Source organism: Pituophis catenifer, unplaced genomic scaffold (assembly GCF_029215685.1).
Source record: "Pituophis catenifer annectens isolate HBS135680 unplaced genomic scaffold, rPitCat1.0.hap2 SCAF_4, whole genome shotgun sequence".
Classification (NCBI taxonomy): domain Eukaryota; kingdom Metazoa; phylum Chordata; class Lepidosauria; order Squamata; family Colubridae; genus Pituophis; species Pituophis catenifer.
Window position 1 is genome coordinate 94,976,845 of NW_027256884.1, and position 20,269 is coordinate 94,997,113.

At 39.7% G+C, this 20,269-nt stretch overlaps 1 protein-coding gene across 1 annotated transcript; it reads right to left on the minus strand.

The window, feature by feature from the left end:
• Nucleotides 1-436: 436 nt before the first annotated feature.
• PLCXD2 (phosphatidylinositol specific phospholipase C X domain containing 2) lies at nucleotides 437-19,463 on the minus strand. The gene is made up of 4 exons (XM_070943758.1): nucleotides 19,326-19,463; nucleotides 9,955-10,415; nucleotides 7,924-8,165; nucleotides 437-596 (listed from the first exon to the last, which is right to left on the minus strand). Exons 1-4 carry the CDS (start codon nucleotides 19,411-19,413, stop codon nucleotides 437-439), a joined length of 951 nt encoding a protein of 316 aa, XP_070799859.1. The 5' UTR covers nucleotides 19,414-19,463.
• Nucleotides 19,464-20,269: the final 806 nt, after the last annotated feature.

A 20,269-nucleotide genomic window follows, 5' to 3' on the forward strand; every position in this document is an offset into this window, starting at 1 on the left:
TATATACTGTACAGTAGTAATGAAACAAGCGCAGCACATATTTCTGCCTGAGGTATCCACAGAGGTAAACTGTTGGCTAACCTGATGAAGCCAAGCTTATAATTTATTATTATCCTTCGAGCCAGAGTTCCGGGTTTCATGATATGCAGGATGTACATACTCAGCAAGTCCATGAAGAGGCCTCTGCTAATAATTTCCATGTGTTGTAGCGCTGAGCTCCAGTTGGTCAGCCAGCATCACATCCTGTATTTCCACAGAGGCAGGCAGAATGTTCCTATGTGTATCAGAGAAGGACGTGCTATGCTGCAAGTTTAGCTGTATGTATTGAGGTCAATGTAAGTATTTTGTCTTCATACTGTGTCAAACAGAAAAATGGTTGGGAGTGTTGAAATAGAGTAATCAATATGAATGGAATACCCCTAAATGAATCTCCCCTTTAAACAATCAGGATTTGTTTACCTTCTAAAAGGAGATTATTTAATCCAATGATGGTAGCTGCAAAGTCTACCTGTTCCACGAAGTCTGAAGTAATGATGTTAACTCCCATGATTCCTGGTTTCTGTAACTTCACCCAGTTCAGAATAAAAGGAAGATTTCTATGAGAAATAAAGGAAAATATATGAGACATGCCTTACGCTATAGTTAATAATATATTGTCTACATATATTGTGTATTACAGTGGTGGGTTGCTCCCGGTTCGGTCCCGTTTTTGCAAACCGGTAGTAGCGGTGGCGGGATGCTCTGCCTACCCGCCCGGACGTCATCATGAATGATCTGTGCATGTGCAGAAGGGCTCGCACGCTCACTCCCATTGCGAATTGGTAGCGAAGGTAAGTAGAACCCACCCCTGGTGTATTATGTCATAATAGAAGAGAATATTTGTATCTCAAGGTTGAACTGGGGAGTTCTTGGTGTTCTCTGAGCTAGGTTAACTGAAAATGTTACCTAGCTGGGTAATGAAACGTCTTCAAGAAAATAATCAAGGTCAGAGAGCACCAAAGATTCCACTGTGAACTACGTCTATATGATCATCTACAATACTTCTTGGAAATAAGAACATTATTTGTATTACATATTATACTTTAGCATTTTAAAAAAATATCAGCAAAAGCATGCCACGTTTGAAGCCATCACATATTATAGGTCAAGAAGGGGAAAAGAAATTAACAATTACATTGCAACACCATCTAAATTTTCCATAAGTAGGATTTTAGTGGTACATAGTAGATAAACAATACTTATATTTCTAATGTTATGTATATGTTCAGAAAATAGCTGAACATTATAGGAAGGCTATATTGTTTATCAACATTTTTTGTGCATTATTTTTATATTGTACCTAAAATTCTAAAATTGACTTTTTAATGTTGATATGTCACCTAATATCTACATCTTCCCAACAACATTTAAGCATTCAAAATAAATACTGTGAACCTGTGATTTTTTCGCACACTATGCCAAGTATTAGTTTAAAAGTTGGTTAAATTATTTACTAATAGGTTAGACTACATTATGGTTTAGGGCAGGGGTCTGCAACCTTAAACACTCAAAGAGCCATTTGGACCCATTTCCCACAAAAAAGAAAACACTGGGAGCCACAAAACCCTTCCCGTGGCTGACTATTTCTTGAGCAGCCACAAAACTGGCATATGTAATTGAATTAAACGTTCTGTTTTCTTCTGAAACTTCTTTTCTTGGATTTTTCCAGGGTTGGCCTACTGGGGGCTTGAAAAGCTCAATAAATCGTGTGCAGGAGGGTGTCGCACTTTACCGGTTGTGACACATATTTTGAGTGATAGGGAGCCACAGCAGAGGGGTGAAAGAGCCACATGCGGCTCCAGAGCTGCAGGTTGCTGACCCCTGGTTTAGGAAGAGATAAAGGTGCTAGGCAAACATTTAAGCAGGTGGTGTAATTTAAGTAAGTGTTTTTCCTGCCTGTTTTTTTAGTTATTATTTTAATCCTGCCCGACAATAAAGTGAGAGATGGTAGTGCTACAACATCATGAAGACTATAAGTGAATTTTTGCTTTCAAGTGTTTGGATTTGAGAAGCAAGCCACTAGAGATACAATTGATATGTGAAGAACGACAAGCCTTTTAAAATTCACTCTTATCCAGAAACCCCTTTCAAGCAATCTAAACATTGCCTAGTTCATTATGTATCTATGTAGCTTGCATTTATAGTCATATTTTATGTCAGCTATTCACCCTAGAGTAGGAATGAGAGAATACAAGCAAAATAAATAATATTTTATTGGTTTGCCTACTTTTTGCTGACTTAATATTTCTGTATCACACGATTTGGAATCTTATCCGTAATTGTATTCTTTTTGCTATTAAAATAAAGATACAAATAAAGATAATAATTACCAATTACATTTGGTAATTAGAAGGGGAAATAATTTAGCACCATCTAGTGCCTTATAACTGTATAGCAATAATTTTTCAAAAGTGGAAATTTGTAGTTATAACAATGGATCTTTAACTCTGATAGAGATGAAGATAGGTTTGTTTGAGCATTCTGTGTATTGCCACTGCTTAGACTATTTTTCTGTCTATCGAAGTTATAGTAGGTTACTTGCTATATTACTCTAACTGACACATCTAGTACTGCAATAAGTTAAAATCAATGAGAAATTAAAGTGTTAATAGACTAGATTAAGCACTGTAATTGAAGAAAACAGAACCTTGTTACTATTAATTTGTCAATATATCTTCAGAATAAAGCTAAGGATTATTACTTATTTTGGCTTTATATATAATAATGTCATTTCAATAGTAATTTTAGTTGATTCATACATCCATTAGCATAGATCAGTGATGGCTAACCTTTTTGCCATCGCGTGCCAGGAAGGGGGGGGGCGGGGGAGGGTCACGCGCGCACGTGCCCACGCACATGCGTGCGCAACCCCCTCCCCCCGCTCCTGGCACATGATAGCCTGGTAGGCCCATTTTTCTTTCTTACCTGGTTCCAGATCCTCTCTGTGTATCTAGGAAGGGCGAAAACAGCCTTTCCCACTCCCTTGGAGGCCCTACGGAGGCTGAAAGGGCCCATTTCCCAACTCTCGGTGGGACAGGAAGTGACATTTTTTGCTGTCCCCAGCCTCCAGAACCTCTCTAGGAGTCTGTAGGAGCCTTCTAGGAGTCTGTAGGAGCCTCTCTAGGAGTCTGTAGGAGCCTCTCTAGGAGTCTCTGGAGGCTGGGGACAGGAAAAAACATCACTTCCTGTCCCACCGGGAGTCAGGAAGTGGGCGCTTTCAGCCTCCGTAGGGCCTCCAAGGGGGTGGGAAAGGCTGTTTTCACCCTTCCCAGATAAATAGAGAGGATCTGGAGCCAGGTAAGAAAGAAAAACGGGCCTTCCCTACCCCCCCCAGGCCCTCCAGAGGCAGGAAACAGCCTGTTTCCCTACTTCTGGTGGGCCCAGAAGGCCCAAAAATCAGCTGGCCGGCGCGCGCATGCGCCCCAGAGCTGAGCTGGCGTGCCCACTAATATGGCTCTGCATGCCACCTGTGGCACGCGTGCCATAGGTTAGCCATCACGGGCATAGATGTTCTGAAATACAACTCCATTACATTATCAGTCATGCTGATGATCCTGATACAAATTGAATATTGGAAGGCACCAATTGCTTATGAACCAGTACTGACTAAGTCTATATATCTTGCTACATCAAAACCAAACAAACCATGTTTGTTTAAGTTACTAATAACTGTTGTTAGCTTGAACAGTGAAGTGATAATATTTGAATACTAACAAAGTTGACATGAAACTATTTGAAATTACTTATTTTATAGAAACAATAAGAGACATAATTATTCAAACAGAGATAAAGTAGGATGTGCAAAAAGCAGAGATATGAAGTGGGCAGTGAGAGGTATTTGGAAACCATTCAGAACAAACCAAGAGGGTTTTGCATTGCTCCAAAAAATGTCTGTGGCCATTTGAATTTTGATTTCAAGGAACACCTACTAGTTTTAAAAATGATATATTTTTCATCAAGCTTCCATTTAAGGATAATTAATACTTATGAAAGGGGAAAGCTCTTAACAAGGAATACATTTTCATTTTTATATCCACCCACTATTTTCCTTGAGGGGTACAGAGGGAGATGATTCTGTTTGTTTTCTTTTTTGTTCTCACTGTATTTTGTGGTTGTATATTTGTGCAAAAGCTGCAGTTCAATGTACAGCTTCCAAGAATACTTGCATTCAAAGCTTTCTTTTTGGGGGTGGGGGAGTGGAAATCCTGCTCAACTATTTCCCCAATTATCTTAAAATATGTCACTAAGAGGTAAATTATATGTAAGGTTAAATCATCACTGAAAAAGTGCAGTTTTAAATTCACTTTACTGTGAATGGGAAAAGGCCATTGATGGGAGCAATTATTACATTTAAATTTCTTATTTTTCCTGGTCTGATCTTCCATCCCACTAAGTTAGATGGATTGAATGAGTAGACAAAAATGGTAAATGAACAAGCAGACAAGGGGACTTTTCCCAGAGTGACTCTCCTTTTGCTCATTGGTTCTTTCTTGCTCAAGTATCCAGAAGGTGTAAACAAGAGTCACCTTTTCTTGTTTATTTTTGTTGTTGTTGTTAGTTGAAAAGTCGTGTCTGATCCATCGCGACCCCATGGACAACATTCCTTCAGGCTTTCCTGTCCTTTACCATCCCCCGGAGTCCATTTAAGCTCACCCCTATTGCTTCAGTGACTCCATCCAGCCACCTCGTTCTCTGTCGTCCCCTTCTTCTTTTGCCCTCAATCTTTCCCAGCATTAGGCTCTTCTCCAGTGAGTCCTTCCTTCTCATTAGGTGGCCAAAGTATTTGAGTTTCATCTTCAGGATCTAGCCTTCTAAAGAGCAGTCAGGGTTGATCTCTCTAGGACTGACAGGTTTTGTTTTGTTTTGTTTTGTTTTAATTTGATTTATATGCCACCCTTCTCCGGAGACTCAGGGCGGCTTACAATGTGTTAAGCATTGTTTGATCGCCTTGCAGTTCAAGGGACTCGCAGGAGTCTTCTCCAGCACCATAGTTCAAAGGCCTCAATTCTTTGGTGCTCAACCTTTCTTATGGTCCAACTTTCACTGCCATACATTGCAACTGGGAAAACCATAGCCTTGGCTATACGCACTTTTGTTGGAAGGGTGATGTCTCTGCTTTTTAGTATGCTGTCTAGATTTGCCATAGCTTTCCTCCCCAGGAGCAAATGTCTTTTAATTTCTTGGCTGCAGTCCCTATCTGTGGTGATTTTGGACTCCAAGAAAATAAAATCGGTCACTACCTCCATTTCTTCTCCATCTATTTGCCAGGAATTGAGAGGGCCAGATGTCATGATCTTAGTTTTCTTAATGTTATTGAGTTTCAAGCCAACTTTTGCACTCTCCTTCACCCGTATCAAAAGGCTCTTTAGTTCCTCTTCACTTTCTGCCATTAAAGTGGTATCATCTGCATATCTGAGGTTGTTGATATTTCTCCCAGCAATCTTAAATCTTAATTCCAACTTTTGATTCATCTAACCCCGCCTTTACTAGTGGGCCCAATATTTCTTCAGGCAGGGAGCATAGGGGAAATGGAAGAATAGGAAGTGTATCTTTCTCTGAACTATTTTCTATGCTGCTTCATCTACAGAGAAATGGCCAACAAGGAAATGGATTTTATCACTAAATAACACAATGGGTCAAGGGGTGCCAAGACTATTGAGCAAAAAAACTCTCATGCCTAAGGGTTATATGTGTCTTGTCTTACATGTATATCCACATGAAGCAAAACTTAGAAAGAGCTGGGAACTTCACAGCTGTGGCAACTTCTTGCTCCTTTCCAGCCTTTGGTGAATAGTAAAGGAAAGAATTTGCTCTCTGCTTCTCCCTCTGAAATCTTCTCACCCAAGTGTACATTTCTCCTTCAAAAGAAGACTGATGATAGGTTTAAAACTACCTTTTTGAAATGTCTCTAGTACATCAAGTCACTTCAGTTTCAGCCAGAAAGAAGCAGGAAAGACAGAGCCTTATTTTATCCCAGAAGATAATGCTTGTTTATATTTTATAATAGAAGGTCACGTATGAGTTCCAGGTAATCAGAGGACATTCTCTCTGAATGGAAAGAACTGGTTTTGCCACCTCTATTGCTTTCATAGTGAAACACAGAAATAAAAAATGTTTCAGTCACAAAAAATATTTCCTAATCTGAAAAGCTATTATTGTATATGCCATTCATTTAATGAGCCTTTATGATGTTATGTATGCACATTTCCATAAAATCTAAACAGAATTTTCGTCACATCACAAATTTATCTCTGAAGGATCCTAACACAAAATCTGCTTAATGTATTCTTCTGAAACTTAAGAATGACACTTTTTCTCTTTCATTTTTCTTAGTTTCTTTTAATTGGTTCTAATGGAACAGGAAAATAGGTGGCATATTCTCTCTGCCTAAGCCCAATTTGCAAGTATCTCCAGAGGACAGTTCCTAGTCTTCTTAACTTCTTCTTTTACCACTTCAGGTGTTGAGGGAGATTCAAAGTTCTGGTTCTTGCTCTTCTGGAAACCTCAACCATTGTTATTTGATGCTGTGGTAGTCTGTTTCTGATGTTGTTTGTCCATCTTCTTCTGAGTCTATCTCATGTTCTTTGGCCTTCTCTTTTTGTATATGCCTTGTATGACTGCACCCCATTGTATAACACCAACGCAATTATTACATTTGCAGATGACACAATAGTGGTGGGACTCATTAATAAGAACAATGAGTCTGCTTATAGAAAGGAAGTACAAGGGCTGACATTGTGGTGTAAAGAAAATAATCTTACACTTAACACCAAAAAAACTAAAGAACTTATACTTGACTTTAGGAGGAAGAGAGATGTACATTTACATCTATGGTGAGGAGGTGGAGAGGGTTGTTAGTTTTACATTTCTGGGCATTTATATCTCGAAGGACCTCTCATGGACTATGAATGTTCATGAGAACATGCTTGTGAAGAAGGCACAGAAGAGGCTGTACTTCCTGAGAATGCTCTCAGCATCTACGTTTGTCCAACCATCGCAGCACCATTGAGAGTGTCCTGACATACGGCATTCTTGCATGGTATGGGAGCAGCTCTGTAGCGGACAAAAAAGCTCTACAGAGAATCATTAAAACTGCCCAGAATTTCATTGGGCTCCAGCTACCAGCCCTGGATGACATCTTCGAATCTCGCTGTTTGAGGAAGTTGCATAACATTGTCAGAGACTCTTCCCATCCTGCTTACAATCTTTTTGGACTGTTGCCTTCCGGCAGAAGATACAGAACAATTAAAACTCGGATCACATATTTTCTGAATAGTTTTTATCCCAAGCTACAATTCCACTCAACAATGAACTAAAGGGCCACCATCAGTGAGCTGTTGGACAGCATTACTTGGTCTGTTGTGTAGATGTTTCGGTGGTTTAGGGGTGGGGAATTTGTGGTGGGTGGGAGTGTGTTTGGGGATTGTTATGTGTGTTGGACCTAGTCTTTGGGTGTTAAGTGAATTTCGTTGTATGGGTATACTGTGTATACACGTATAATGACAATAAAGCTGTTGTTGTTGTTGTTGTTGTTGTTGTTGTTGTTATTATTATTATTATTATTATTATTATTATTATTATTATTAATCCCAAGACATGTTCTCCAGCTTTTTATTTGCTGTTTTTCTATGTAGTTTAAGATTGATTCTATGCCAATTCTTTCTCTTATGATCTCATTTCTGATTTTATCTTTTCTGGTTACTTCAGCAGCTTTCCTCAAACATCTCATTTCCATGGTGACTAATTTTCATTTATCTATTCCCAATGACTTTTACAATAATCTCCCAGGAATCAAAGGATTGTACCCTTAATGACTTTACAAGGTGGGCCGGTTTATTTAGTTAATTATCAATAGTTGGACAGAAAACATTAGCAGATACTTACCTGTGAACAAGAGTGTTTTTCAGGCCACGGCTGAGGTGCCGTGCAACAGTTTTGACTCTTGGTGTGAGAATAGCTTGGGAAACATGGAAAGTTCCATGTTTTGCTCGCTCATTCAGAGTGGTCTCCAAGAACTGCAGTAGTTTATGTACATTAGTTGTGTTTGCCCAGGGAGCTGGTATTTTATTCCCTGCCCATAGGACGGGGTATGTTTCACATATAGAATGATGGTAGAAAACAAGAACCTGGAAAAATGGAGGTAAACATAAGGCAACCGAAATCTCTGCCTGGATTAAATTCATTTATATTCATATTACTCTCTAACAATGGGCAAAGAATACAACAGTATGGAAAACATTATTGTCTGCGAGGCAGCACGGAGATATGAAAAGTAAAATCTGGCCAATATCAGGTCAAGTGTTACTAGATAAACTCATAACTGGTTACTACCACTATCATCTAACAAACGTTCCAAAATTGTGGAAACAATTTGAAGGGCTTTCAACATTTAATAAAACTTGCTATATAATCCTATTATATTTGCAACAACGAAGGTGATACTGAATTGGATTGCATGAGTTGCCACTCCATTTCATTTTAGTCCTGGAATAATCAGTCAGCACTATCTGCCTTCAAATACTTAAATTAGTGTCATCACAGATTAAGAGAATTGTTGCCATTATATTTTACTAACCCTCCTTTTGAGTCCACAAGGGGAAAAACAATAACATCTCCTATGCCATAATGCATTGTGAGAGCTTTATTTATAGGTTTCCCTCATTTGGGTATCTTTTTCTTTTTTTCTCTGGAACATAAAGGCAGTCCCACAACAAATGGCTGGGTTACTGTTGAATTATCACCTATAAATGTTTGGTTATGATTATGAATTAATGTATCACATTCATTTGGAAGCAAGTCCCTCAACATTCTAACTTTTGAGGTTTGCCAGATTCACCATCTTGCTCTTTTTATTTTTGTCTAAATCTGGTTCTGATGAATGTTTTTATAATATTGGTTTTATTTGTGTTGTGGGTTACTCAAAGTCATTTGTAGTTAAACAACATAAAACTGAATAAATAAACTTCTACTGCTAGCATCTATATTCAAATACTGCCACCTGGTGGACAGCTTTGGCACCTGCTGCTGTTTGATTTATTTTTGAGTGAGCTGAACAAAGCTATTCACATGGCTAAAGTTGAAAAAGAAATGGCATAGATGACTGAGTCTCGGTGGTGGGTTGCCCCGGTTCACACCGGTTCTATAGAACCAGTAATAAAACTGGCAGGAGGCTCCGCCCACCGACCCTGACATCATCAGAATGCTTCTGCGCATGTGCAGAAGAACACGCATGCGAGTGAGTAAAGCAAGCACGCGCGGCCCCGTTGGGAACCAGTAGTAAAGGTAAGTAGAACCCACCCTGCCGAGGAGATCCCTATTTCTTCAGAATACGTTAATTTTGGAGGAAGAATAAGGATAGCTGCCTTGCAGAACTGAAATAATTGGAAAAGTTCAAACTTTGATAATCCAGGAGGAACAGAAAGTGTGACAAAATTGGGAAAGGCAGATAGTTCACAGGAAAGACAATAATATTGTGGTAATGTAGCTTTTATGAAACATGGAAAAAACAGAATTGAAAATAGATCAAATTAAATGGGACAGAACTGATTGTAGGGGAAGATAGGCAATTATTAAAAGGAGGTCTGTGTTTAGCTAGAATGTACAGAATCAGGAGGCTGGCCTTGAGGGAAATAGGCACAAATTATTATATAAATAGAGGGCATTCTTTAAGGCCTGGGAAACATGACAGTGTGCAGAAGAGACTCAAGCAAGCTCTTCCTTGGTTTTCACTGGGATTTTAGGGATGGGAGGGGGCAGAGCATAATCAAGCTTGTACGATTTTGTAATTATAGCCTATTTCAATAACGTGAACCTCTTTCAGCACAGGTAGTTCTCAACTTACAACAGTTCATTTAGTGATTGTTCAAAGTTACAATGGCACAAAAATGGTCACTTATGATTAAAAAAATCCTGTACCTGCTGTTGCTTTTCCCAAAGACTTTGCAGTGTTACATTTTCTACACATTCTTTTGTGCAGAGTTTTGATCCAAATATTTCTTCAATCTTGCTGATAAGGTACATGTGATGATTCATATCCATGGCATAGAAATGATTGAAATCCAGAAAAATTACTTCTTTAGGATGATGGGTTAAGAAGTTATCTATCTCCATAAATCCATCACATACTGTGGTTCCAAACAAGCCATGTATAAAGTAGATTTCCTGTCCTGCTTCACCTGGTTTGGAAGATACACGGAGGTCAAAATAGCGTATTCCACTGTCAAGCTGCTCCTTGAATGTCAGATTTTGTGTTACTGACCATTTCTTCATTAGCTTTTTTACCAAAGGAATTTTAGCTATTCGCCGAATTGCTATGGCTTGATCTGGCCCCACAGGAGATTTCTCATCCACCCAGTAGCTGAAGGAGTCATGTGAACCTATATGGGGAAAAAAGGCAATATGTTATTCTTGCAAATAAAAAAGGACTCTGTTATAGCAATAGCACTTAGACTTACATACCGCTTTATAGCCCTCTCTAAGTGGTTTACAGAGTCAGCCTATTGCCCCCAACAATTTAGGTCCTCATTTTACCCACCTTGGAAGGATGGAAGGTTGAGTCAACCTTGAGCCTGGTGGGATTTGAACTGCCAAATTGCAGCAGCCAGCAGTCAGCACAAGTAGCCTGTAGTACTGCACTCTGCCACTGAGGCTCTAATACTGCACCACCGAGGCTCTGTTCAACTAAATTAAATACATACATACATACATACATACATACATACATACATACATAATCTGTTCCTGTCCAGTGCATGCTTAATTTCTGGCAAAATATTGGAGATCACCTTACTCTGCCAGGATCAAATAAAGAAAACTTAACATAAATCTGGCTCAAAATATACTGAACAGAATCATGTTGCACTCCTGTGCATTTGGAGACTGAATTTAAATCACTGAACTGGCTTATTATATATCTTGAATCTGCCTGGATGCTCACCTCTGAACAAGTCGGATATTTGAAGAATACCAGCAGTAATTAGAATCATTACATATCTACGTTCACACACACACACACACACACACACACACACACACATTATTTTAAAAATCCTTGCCTTTCCAAATGGGATCCCTAATTTTATATTATTCCAGTGTGAGGTGACAATAAGATGGAACAAATATCAGAGCAAAGAGGCCAAACAATGGAATATACTGATATTTTCATTATACAAATGGACAATGCATGGATAGTTCATAAATACTACATATGCATAATGCATATGTGTTAAAAATATGTGCAAATGTATATATACTAATGCATACATGTTAAAAATAAAATAGAATTCCATTACTAGATATAATGATTCCATCCAATCTTAGTGTAAATCAAATTTCAGATGTACTTAAAAATGATCTCCTAAGAGATCAATGTGCGCTGGACCTGAACTGGGGTGACGGCTCGTGTGCCCACAGAGAGGGGTATACAAAAGAAACTAACAGAAATGCAATTTTATAGACTTGAGTTCATTTGGCTAGTAGGGCAAACCTTTAAATCCTAGCAATTACATAATTATGGTTTAATTCATTTAAAATAATGCAAAAAATATAATTAAATATCGAAGATACCAAGTGTATCAAAGGGAGATAATTAATTTGAAATTTTCTACTTCAATAATTGATCACGTCTGTGCAAAACAATAAAACAAAACAAAACTGGATGAAGACAGACCTGTACTGGAAGATTATTGGGTAGCATATACATTTAAATAATAATAATGCTTGGGAAGGATTTAATAGATGGCTAAATATGCCAAATCCAATCTAAATATCTGTGGACTGTGCAGCCACCTGGCTGAAGGACAATTCGCATAGATTCTGCCTCACTAACCTTTGGGAGTTTTTAAATATTTCTACAGGCATGTGAATGGGAGCAATTTTATATCAATACCATTTACCAGGATTTTCAAAAAGCATTTGACAACATTGCTCCTCAAAAGTTCTTGAGATAAAAGGATCAGTTATAAGAGGATGGTTCTTTAATGGGCTGCTAACAGCTAAAATGAGAAAGCAAAATGAGAAAATGAATAAATGGGCAATTTTCTCAACGGAAAGAAGCAAGAACTGAAGTCTGTCAAGGAATTGTGTTGATGTCGGATGTTCTCTAAACATGTACATAAAATTAAACAAACGACCCAATTTCTAAGCTATGGAAGCAACTTACTGGTATCTTTTGAAAAAAAATTAACAGATTTAAGAAGCCTTACAATATTTATTTCAGTAAAGTGTGTAGTGGAAGAAGTTTTTTTTATAGCATGATCCATATTAAAAAACGGGCTGTTTCAAATATTTTGTGTGGAGGGTATTTTGAGCACAAGGTTGAGTATTTAAAACTTCAAACAACTCTCTGACCCCAGAACACTATCAGGATGACTGAAACTGCCTATTTGGAATGTGACAGGAATGTTTCATACTTTAAAAAAATACGTTTTGAAGATGAAATGGCACTGCACACACAAAATAATTCTAATATGAAATATTCTGCATGCAACTAAAGTAAAGGTAAAGGTTCCCCTCGCATATTATGTGCTAATCGCTCCAGACTCTAGGGGGCGGTGCTCATCTCCATTTCAAAGCCAAAGCCAGCGCTGTCCGAAGACGTCTCCGTGGTCATGTGGCTGGCATAACTAAATGCCAAAGGTGCACGGAACGCTGTTACCTTCCCACCAAAGGTGGTCCCTATTTTTTCTACTTGCATCTTTTACATGCTTTCAAACTGCTAGGTTGGCAGAAGCAGGGACAAGTAACGGGAACTCACCCCGTTATGCGGCACTAGGGATTCGCACCGCTTAACTGCCGACCTTTCGATTGAGAAGCTCAGTGTTTTAGCTACTGAGCCACAGTGTCCCTTGCATGCAACTAGGTAGGGCCATTGATGGCATACTAGGTCCCCTTGTGTAGAAATCCACTAACTGCTCAGCTATTTTTTAATATTTAAAATATTGTATCTCTTTCTCACACAGTCTCTTTCCATATGACTGTGCCATGCAGTTTGTGAGTATTTTTTTTAATTTGCAAGTGATGCCCTGCTTCATGTGGCAATCTTATGCAGTGCACAATTTGCACACCAGGTGGCCCTTCCATGGGTGTATAACTCTCAACTCTATCCTAGTTATGACAAAAGCAACATTTTAAAAATGCTTAAGAAAAGTACACATTTCCTTGGAAACTGAAATTCATGGGATCTCTAACATATTTTACAAGTATCAAAGCACAATATTTCACAATTAATCCGTCAATCAAACCAAAAATATTCACAAAATGGTAATACTAAAATAAATATAGCATTACCTTTCTCTTTTCCTTACCTTCAGTTTGTTATTGATATTCTGTAATTTGGGGTACTGGAGAAGCCAATTGTCACAATATTTCAACTTTTTCATTCTAAAAACATTGCTCAAAAATATATCTATGAGCAAGCAAATAATACGTAACTGTCAAATAGCAAGCCATTAATGGTTGATAGATATCTTCCATGTGTACCGTGATTCATTCTTAACATTCATAGAAATTAACATGCAGCTTAGTCACATTCAATTATATAAGAACATTATGTGCTAACATATTTTCATATTACATCATAGGTGAGGTAAATTATAGCACATGAAGTAAATTATAATGTACTCAAAACAGAAATAAATCTTGCTGATGTAATCTTAAGAGTTCATAGTGTGCAGTATTTCTTAAACACATATAGAATTACACACACACACACGTGTGTGTGTGTGTGTGTGAGATTAGTATAGTACCTTTATTAGAAGAAAAGTAAAAAGAGATAAAAATAGTAGATACCATCAGCCTTCCTTTAGAACAGGAAAAACAACCAATAAGAAGTTTTGTTCCTAAATAAAGGAATAAAAGGTACATAGAGAATTTGGGGTAGGAAGAAATGTATTGTACTTGTACTTATAGTCTATGTATGCTTTTTACTGTTGGATTTATTAATAAATTAGATTTTTTAAAAAGAGGTACTGCTTATTAGAAATATTATTTACCAGCAGTGGACATATTCATACCGTTGGCTTATTTTGAATCTTTTAAATTATAAAAATTTAAAAATGTTGTTTGATATTTGGGATATTGTAGACAGACAAATCATTGTTTTAAAAACTAAGTTATTTACCAATAACTTTTAAAACAGATTCTAGTGTCCTATTGTAGGAAGTTTTCATTTTCATTTTTTTTCATTTTTATTGAATTTATATACCGGCCTACTCCCGAAGGACTCAGGGCGGTGAACAGCCATAGAATAAAACATATAAATACAAAATTTAAAATAAAATAAAACAAATTAAATAATTTGGCTGAACAAATTTAAAACCCCAATAATTTAAAAACAAATTTAAAATTTCCATTTAAAAAGGGGAAAAACTTAGGTCAGGCCAGCTTGATGAAATAAGAAAGTCTTGAGCGAGCGACGGAAGGTACGCAGATCCAGGATCCTCCGTATCTCCAGGGGGAGCTCGTTCCAGATAGTAGGTGCCCCCACAGAGAAGGCTCTCCCCCTGGGGGCCGCCAGTCGACATTGTTTGGCCGACGGCACCCGGAGGAGCCCCTCTCTATGGGGAGCGTACTGGTCGTGGGAGGCTATTGGTGGTAGCAGGCGGTCCCGTAGATAACCAGGTCCTAAGCCATGGAGTGCTCTAAAGGTGATAACCAAAACCTTGAAGCGCACTCGGAAGACCACCGGGAGCCAGTGCAGCTCGCACAGGAGAGGTGTTACATGGGAGCGCCACGTCGCTCCCATCACCACCCGCGCGGCCGCACTCTGCGCCAGTTGGAGCCTCCGAGTGCTCCTCAAGGGGAGCCCCATGTAGAGAGCATTACAATAGTCCAGACGGGAGGTGACGAGGGCATGAGTGACCGTGCGTAAGGAGTCCTGATCTAGAAAGGGACGCAACTGGTGGATCAGGCGAACCTGATGAAAAATCCTCCCAGTCACGGCCGTCAAGTGCTCTTCTAAAGACAGCCGTGAATCCAGGAGGACACCCAAGTTGCGAGCCCTTTCCGTGGGGGCCAATGATTCGCCCCCAATAGTCAGCGATGGCACCAGCTGACTATATCGGGATGTCAGAAACCACAGCCACTCGGTCTTGGATGGGTTGAGCCTGAGCCTGTTTCTCCCCATCCAGATCCGTACGGCCTCCAGGCACCAGGACATCACTTCAAGGGCATCGTTGGGGTGGTCACCCACCCTTTTCCTAGAGGAATGAAATATTTTGGGAAATATTAAAAAGGCAGAATATTATGTTTCCCTGGATGAGAAATGGAGAAGCATGTTTTAAAGACGAAGCAGCTCCCATCTTATTGCCCCCACCCTTTGTCAATGGGCCAGAGGCAGAAACTCAATCTTTGTCAATGGACCATCATCTGCAACACAATAGCACCCATCTAGCAACAGAAACTAACACAATAGGACCCATCTAGCAACAGACACATGGCACCTGGGAAGATTACATCAGCCAGCAAGGCTAGCTAAGACCCCTTCCCCCTGGGAGTCTGACAACCAATCAGGTTACTCTTTCTCGGCCCCAGGAAGTTCAAAGCCAGAGAGAACATAAAACCCGGGGACTCACTGCGTCTCGCTCCTTTTCTGTTCAGGAACTCAAATCATGTGATCCTGTCCACCATCAAACCATCTTTCCAAGCAGTCTCCATGTTTCCAGTGTCTTTTTCCCCACTTGGAGCTGAACCCAGAAGGATATTTCTTCCTACACTATCAATTTCATCCCTTTGATGGCTTGAACATTGAGAATGTAAGTGCTATGATATCTTGTCCTATTAAAACGCATTAGGGTTGGTGTCAAGTACTTAAATACTCTTCTTGCTCTTGTGTTAATTATTAAATTTAAGTAGATGCTTATAGGAATGAAACAGAAGGGTGCATTCTAATTGGCTTATTCTATATTCAGTCTCTTAATGCTCATTTCATCTGCTACATCCATGTGCAGCTTTCCCTAACAACAATCTGAATGACTTTACAGCTACATGAAGTAGACCAGTGTTTCCCAAACTTGGCTATTTTAAGATGCATGGACTTCAATTCCCAGAATTCCCCAACCAGTATGCCTGGTTGAGGAATTCTGGGAGTTGAAGTCCATACATCTTCAAAGGGTCAAGTTTGGGAAACACTGAAGTAGACCGATAAAATCCTTGTAATCTGTGATAAAGATAAATATTCTTTCTTACAATTCTGCAAGAAAAGTAAAAGAAAATTCTGCAGAAAAAGTAGTTTTACATTTTATTTCAAATGAGGCGGCTTTGGGAGAAAAAAGTAACGATTTAAATCTGGAAAAATTGATATGTGAATTTTAAATAAAGATTTTTAAAAATTCTTTTGTCTCTCTCTTTATTATCTATAATGTAGATTTTATATAGTAACAATGCAAATTACTTTTAACATGATACACTCTCTATCCCCATTCGTTTTTCAATATTTGAAATGAGATTTTTGAGCAAACATTTAACAAAGCAGTTGTATTAGCTACTGTTATGACTCATTAGCCTATTTCTTCATTTATATCTTTAGCACCAAGATGAAACAGCAGGTTGTGCTAACATTCCCTTTATTAATTGCAAATAAAACACAAATCAAAGATCACCATGTGCCAGCTATGGATTTTCCAGTTGTTTAAGGTGACTAGACTTAAAGGAGAACAAATGATTCATCTAATCTGGTATTCTGAGATTAGTTGAAGTCAACTATGGTTATTGCTAAGTAAAGGTCAATTCTCCTAATGAGCTTACATTTGTAATTACATGCTTTCAATCTAATATAATATGGGAATGTTGCTTGAGCTCAGCTAATGATCAGCTTTTATGAAAAAGATACAAGTATACTTTATCATGAGTAAATATGAATACTCATGATAAAGAATACTTTATCATGAGTAAACATATTCCTTCATAGCACTATTAAGCCACATCTATTTATTTTAATAAGTAGAAAAGGCATTCTCCCTATTTAATATCTTCTATATATAACTGAATATTTAGATATAGTAATACTTGATTTAACAGATTCCCAATTAACAGACTTTGGAAGCAATGGACAAAAGTTTTGTCCAAACGGGCCTCTGAAATAACAGATAAGCCTTTCTTGTTGTTTTTTGGGATATATAAAAGAAGCAAACCAATAAATAAATCTATTATTTGTATGCCACTTGGGAAATGAAGGTTCATTGTCCCAAGTAGATATTTGTTCCAGGCCTGCAATTGGGGGGGCGGGGGGGGGGGGGGAGGATGATCCTTTAACTACTTTATAACTTTGAGAAAAATAAATTAAATGTATCCTTCATTGATTTTTCAAGAAGACCTCTTTGTTTATATTTCGCCTTTATTATTTTTATCAATAACTCAGAACAGCAAACATATCCAACACATTTTCCTCCTCCTATTTTCAAGACAACAACAACCCTGTGAACTGAGTTGGACTGAGAGTGTGTGACCAGCCCAAGGTCACCCAAATGACTTTCATGGCTAAGGTGGAAGTCATGGTCTCCAGTTTTCTAGCCTGGTGCTTTAACAAATAGACAAAAGTGGCTCTAATTTAAACCATATATGTGCAAATTTCCTTTTGTCCAAATTTAGACTTAAGGTTAGTCTGGCTGTAGCCGAATTTCTAAGCTGCTGCATTTATATGCAGGAAGAAACTATTTCCTGAATGATTTTGCTTTCTATGACATGTCAACATGTGTCTCATTTTCTTTCTTAGCTATTATGGTTCTCTTGGGTCCTTTGACTGTAATAAACTTTTCATTCATTCATTCAATGAAATGTATCAAATTCTTATTCTGGGATAAAGCTTCTCAGCCCCCACCCAAACACACACTGTATTCTGTAAATCTTAGACTATTATATAAAACACGTATTCTGATTTTGTGAAGGAAGGAAACATTTACAAAATGTTTTATACTCCATTTTAAAGAAGATACTCATTTAGTAGATACAAATCAATAATGACATTTCATTTTCCAGTTAATTTTTTTTTCTTAAGTGCAAGATAATAACTAGGTCTTTAATCTGCCCAACCCCACATTCTAGATCTCATTTAGATCAATGGTACCTGCCTTCACATAATTATCATAATCACACACACACACACACACACACCCCAGATACGTTTAAATTACAACTTTCAAAACTCCTTGGTTTCCTGGTTCTTTAAAACTCAATTGGCCTTTTTCCTCAATCTGTTGTCCTGGGGGAATAACCTGGGGGAAACCTGGCTTAATAGCAGTGACTGTGAGTGGGATCTTGGAGTCTTAGTGGACAACCAGCTAAATATGAATCAGCAGTGTGCAGCGGCAGCTAAAAAAGCCAATGCAATCCTAAACTGCATTAACAGAGGAATATAATCAAGATCAAGTGAGGTACTAATACCACTCTATAAAGCCCTAATAAGACCACACCTAGAGTACTGCATCCAGTTTTGATCACCACACTATAAAAAATATGTTGAGACTCTAGAAAAAGTGCAGAGGAGAGCAATCAGGTTGATTAGGGGACTGGAGGCTAAAACATATGAAGTTACAGGAACTGGGCATGGCTCATTTAGTGAAGAGAAGGACTAGGGGAAACATGATAGCAGTGTTTCAATATTTGAGGGGCTGCCACAGAGAGGAGGGGGTCAAGCTGTTTTCCAAAGCACCTGAACGCCAGACAAGGAATAAGGGATGGGAACAGACCAAGGAGAGATTCAACCTAGAAATGAGGAGGAACTTTCTGACAGTGAGAACAATCAACCAATGGAACAGAAGTTGCCTTCGGAAGCTGTGGGAGCTTCATCACTTGAGACTTTCAAGAAAAGATTGGACTGCCATTTATCAGAAATGGTGCAGGGTCTCCTGCTTGAGTGGGGAATGGGGGTTGGACTAGATGACCTATAAGGTCCCTTCCAACTCTGTTAATCTGTTAAATCTGTCCTCCAGATGTATCAAACTCCAATTCCTACAGGCCTTGCCCATCGCAGGTCTCGCAGGCCAGCACATCTGGAGGGGATTCTCCAGAGCAGGGGTGGGCAATTGTGGCTTTTACAACCTGTGGACTTCAACTCCCAGAATTCCTGAGACAGCCAAGCTGTCTCAGGAATTCTGGGAGTTGAAGTCCACAGGTTGTAAAAGAGCCACAATTGCCCACCTCTGCTTCAGAGGAAAGTGCCTTTTTTTTTTTTTTTTTGCCAAGCACGTTTCATATTTCTGGGACGCAGGCTGAACCCCGCCAGGTGTGCAACCTCCCTCAAAAGAAGGATAGACGCAAAGGCAGGCAAAGTCGGTTCGGTCGTCGGTTACCTGGGATGGCCAGCGTAGAAAGCGGCAGGACGCTGAGGACGGGCGGCAAGGAGCCCATCCAGTCTGCGTTGCTGCGTTGGGTTGCCATTCCTCGCCTTCAGCTCCGGCTTCGGGAACGCTGATGCGCCGAGCGGCTGCTTCTCCCGTCCACGGCGGTTCGCGCTCCTAGCTGCAGCGCGTTGGAGTAAGCGCCGGCAGAGGCTCCTCTTCTGTCATCCTCTGGGAAACTTGCCAAACTGGGAGAGCGACTGCCGCGCCCTCGCTCTGCCTGGGACGCCGCGCCTGGCCGGCGCTTAAAGTCCCCTGCATCCCTGTGGCGAAGGCAAAGGAGGCTGATGAGGACACCGACCTCGCTCCGCGGGCGGCGGGCGGCGGAAAGAGCTGCCAAGTCGGGGGGGACTCGCCCCCCCCCCCCGCTCCCGCCGCCCTCTGGCTTTCATGAAACGGTCCCTAGTCCTGGCGCGCCTCTCCAAACCTGGGCGCCGGGATTGATCGACAGCGCCACCATCCGGCCGTCCAGCCGTGGCGTCACTGCTTTCGTGACAGCCGTGGCGGACGGCGATTTGGCCTGACGGGACTTGCTGAGCCGGCTGAGCTCTTACGCGTCGGCTTGTTTCTTCCGGAAACTCTGACTTTTGGTTTTGAAGGCGGCGAATCGTCCCAAAAAATAATAACACAGCCGTCGTGGTCCATTAATTATAGGTGCCTGACCTAAACACGATTGTTGATTGGTTCATCGGACTATAATTTTCTAAAAACAACCACCCATCAAAATCAAAATCGCCAAATCCGTATATGGGAGCCAAGTCTACACTGGCATTGTTTGATATCCCCCCCCCCAATCCCTTCAAAGCAGGTTGGCCCGCGATCGTAACTCTTGTTTTAGCCTTAAAATCCTGGAGCTGCAGAGAATGAGAGAAAGCAGTCTGTGCTCACCCCAGCTG

Coding starts and splice junctions, on each gene's coding strand:
- PLCXD2 (XM_070943758.1), bottom strand. CDS start 19,413: ATGGCAACCCAACGCAGCAACGCAGACTGGATGGGCTCCTTGCCGCCC. Junction 8,166..9,954: donor TTTGGGAAAAGCAACAGCAG/GTACAGGATTTT, acceptor CCATTTTTCCAG/GTTCTTGTTTTCTACCATCA. Junction 597..7,923: donor AAAAACACTCTTGTTCACAG/GTAAGTATCTGC, acceptor TATTTCTCATAG/AAATCTTCCTTTTATTCTGA.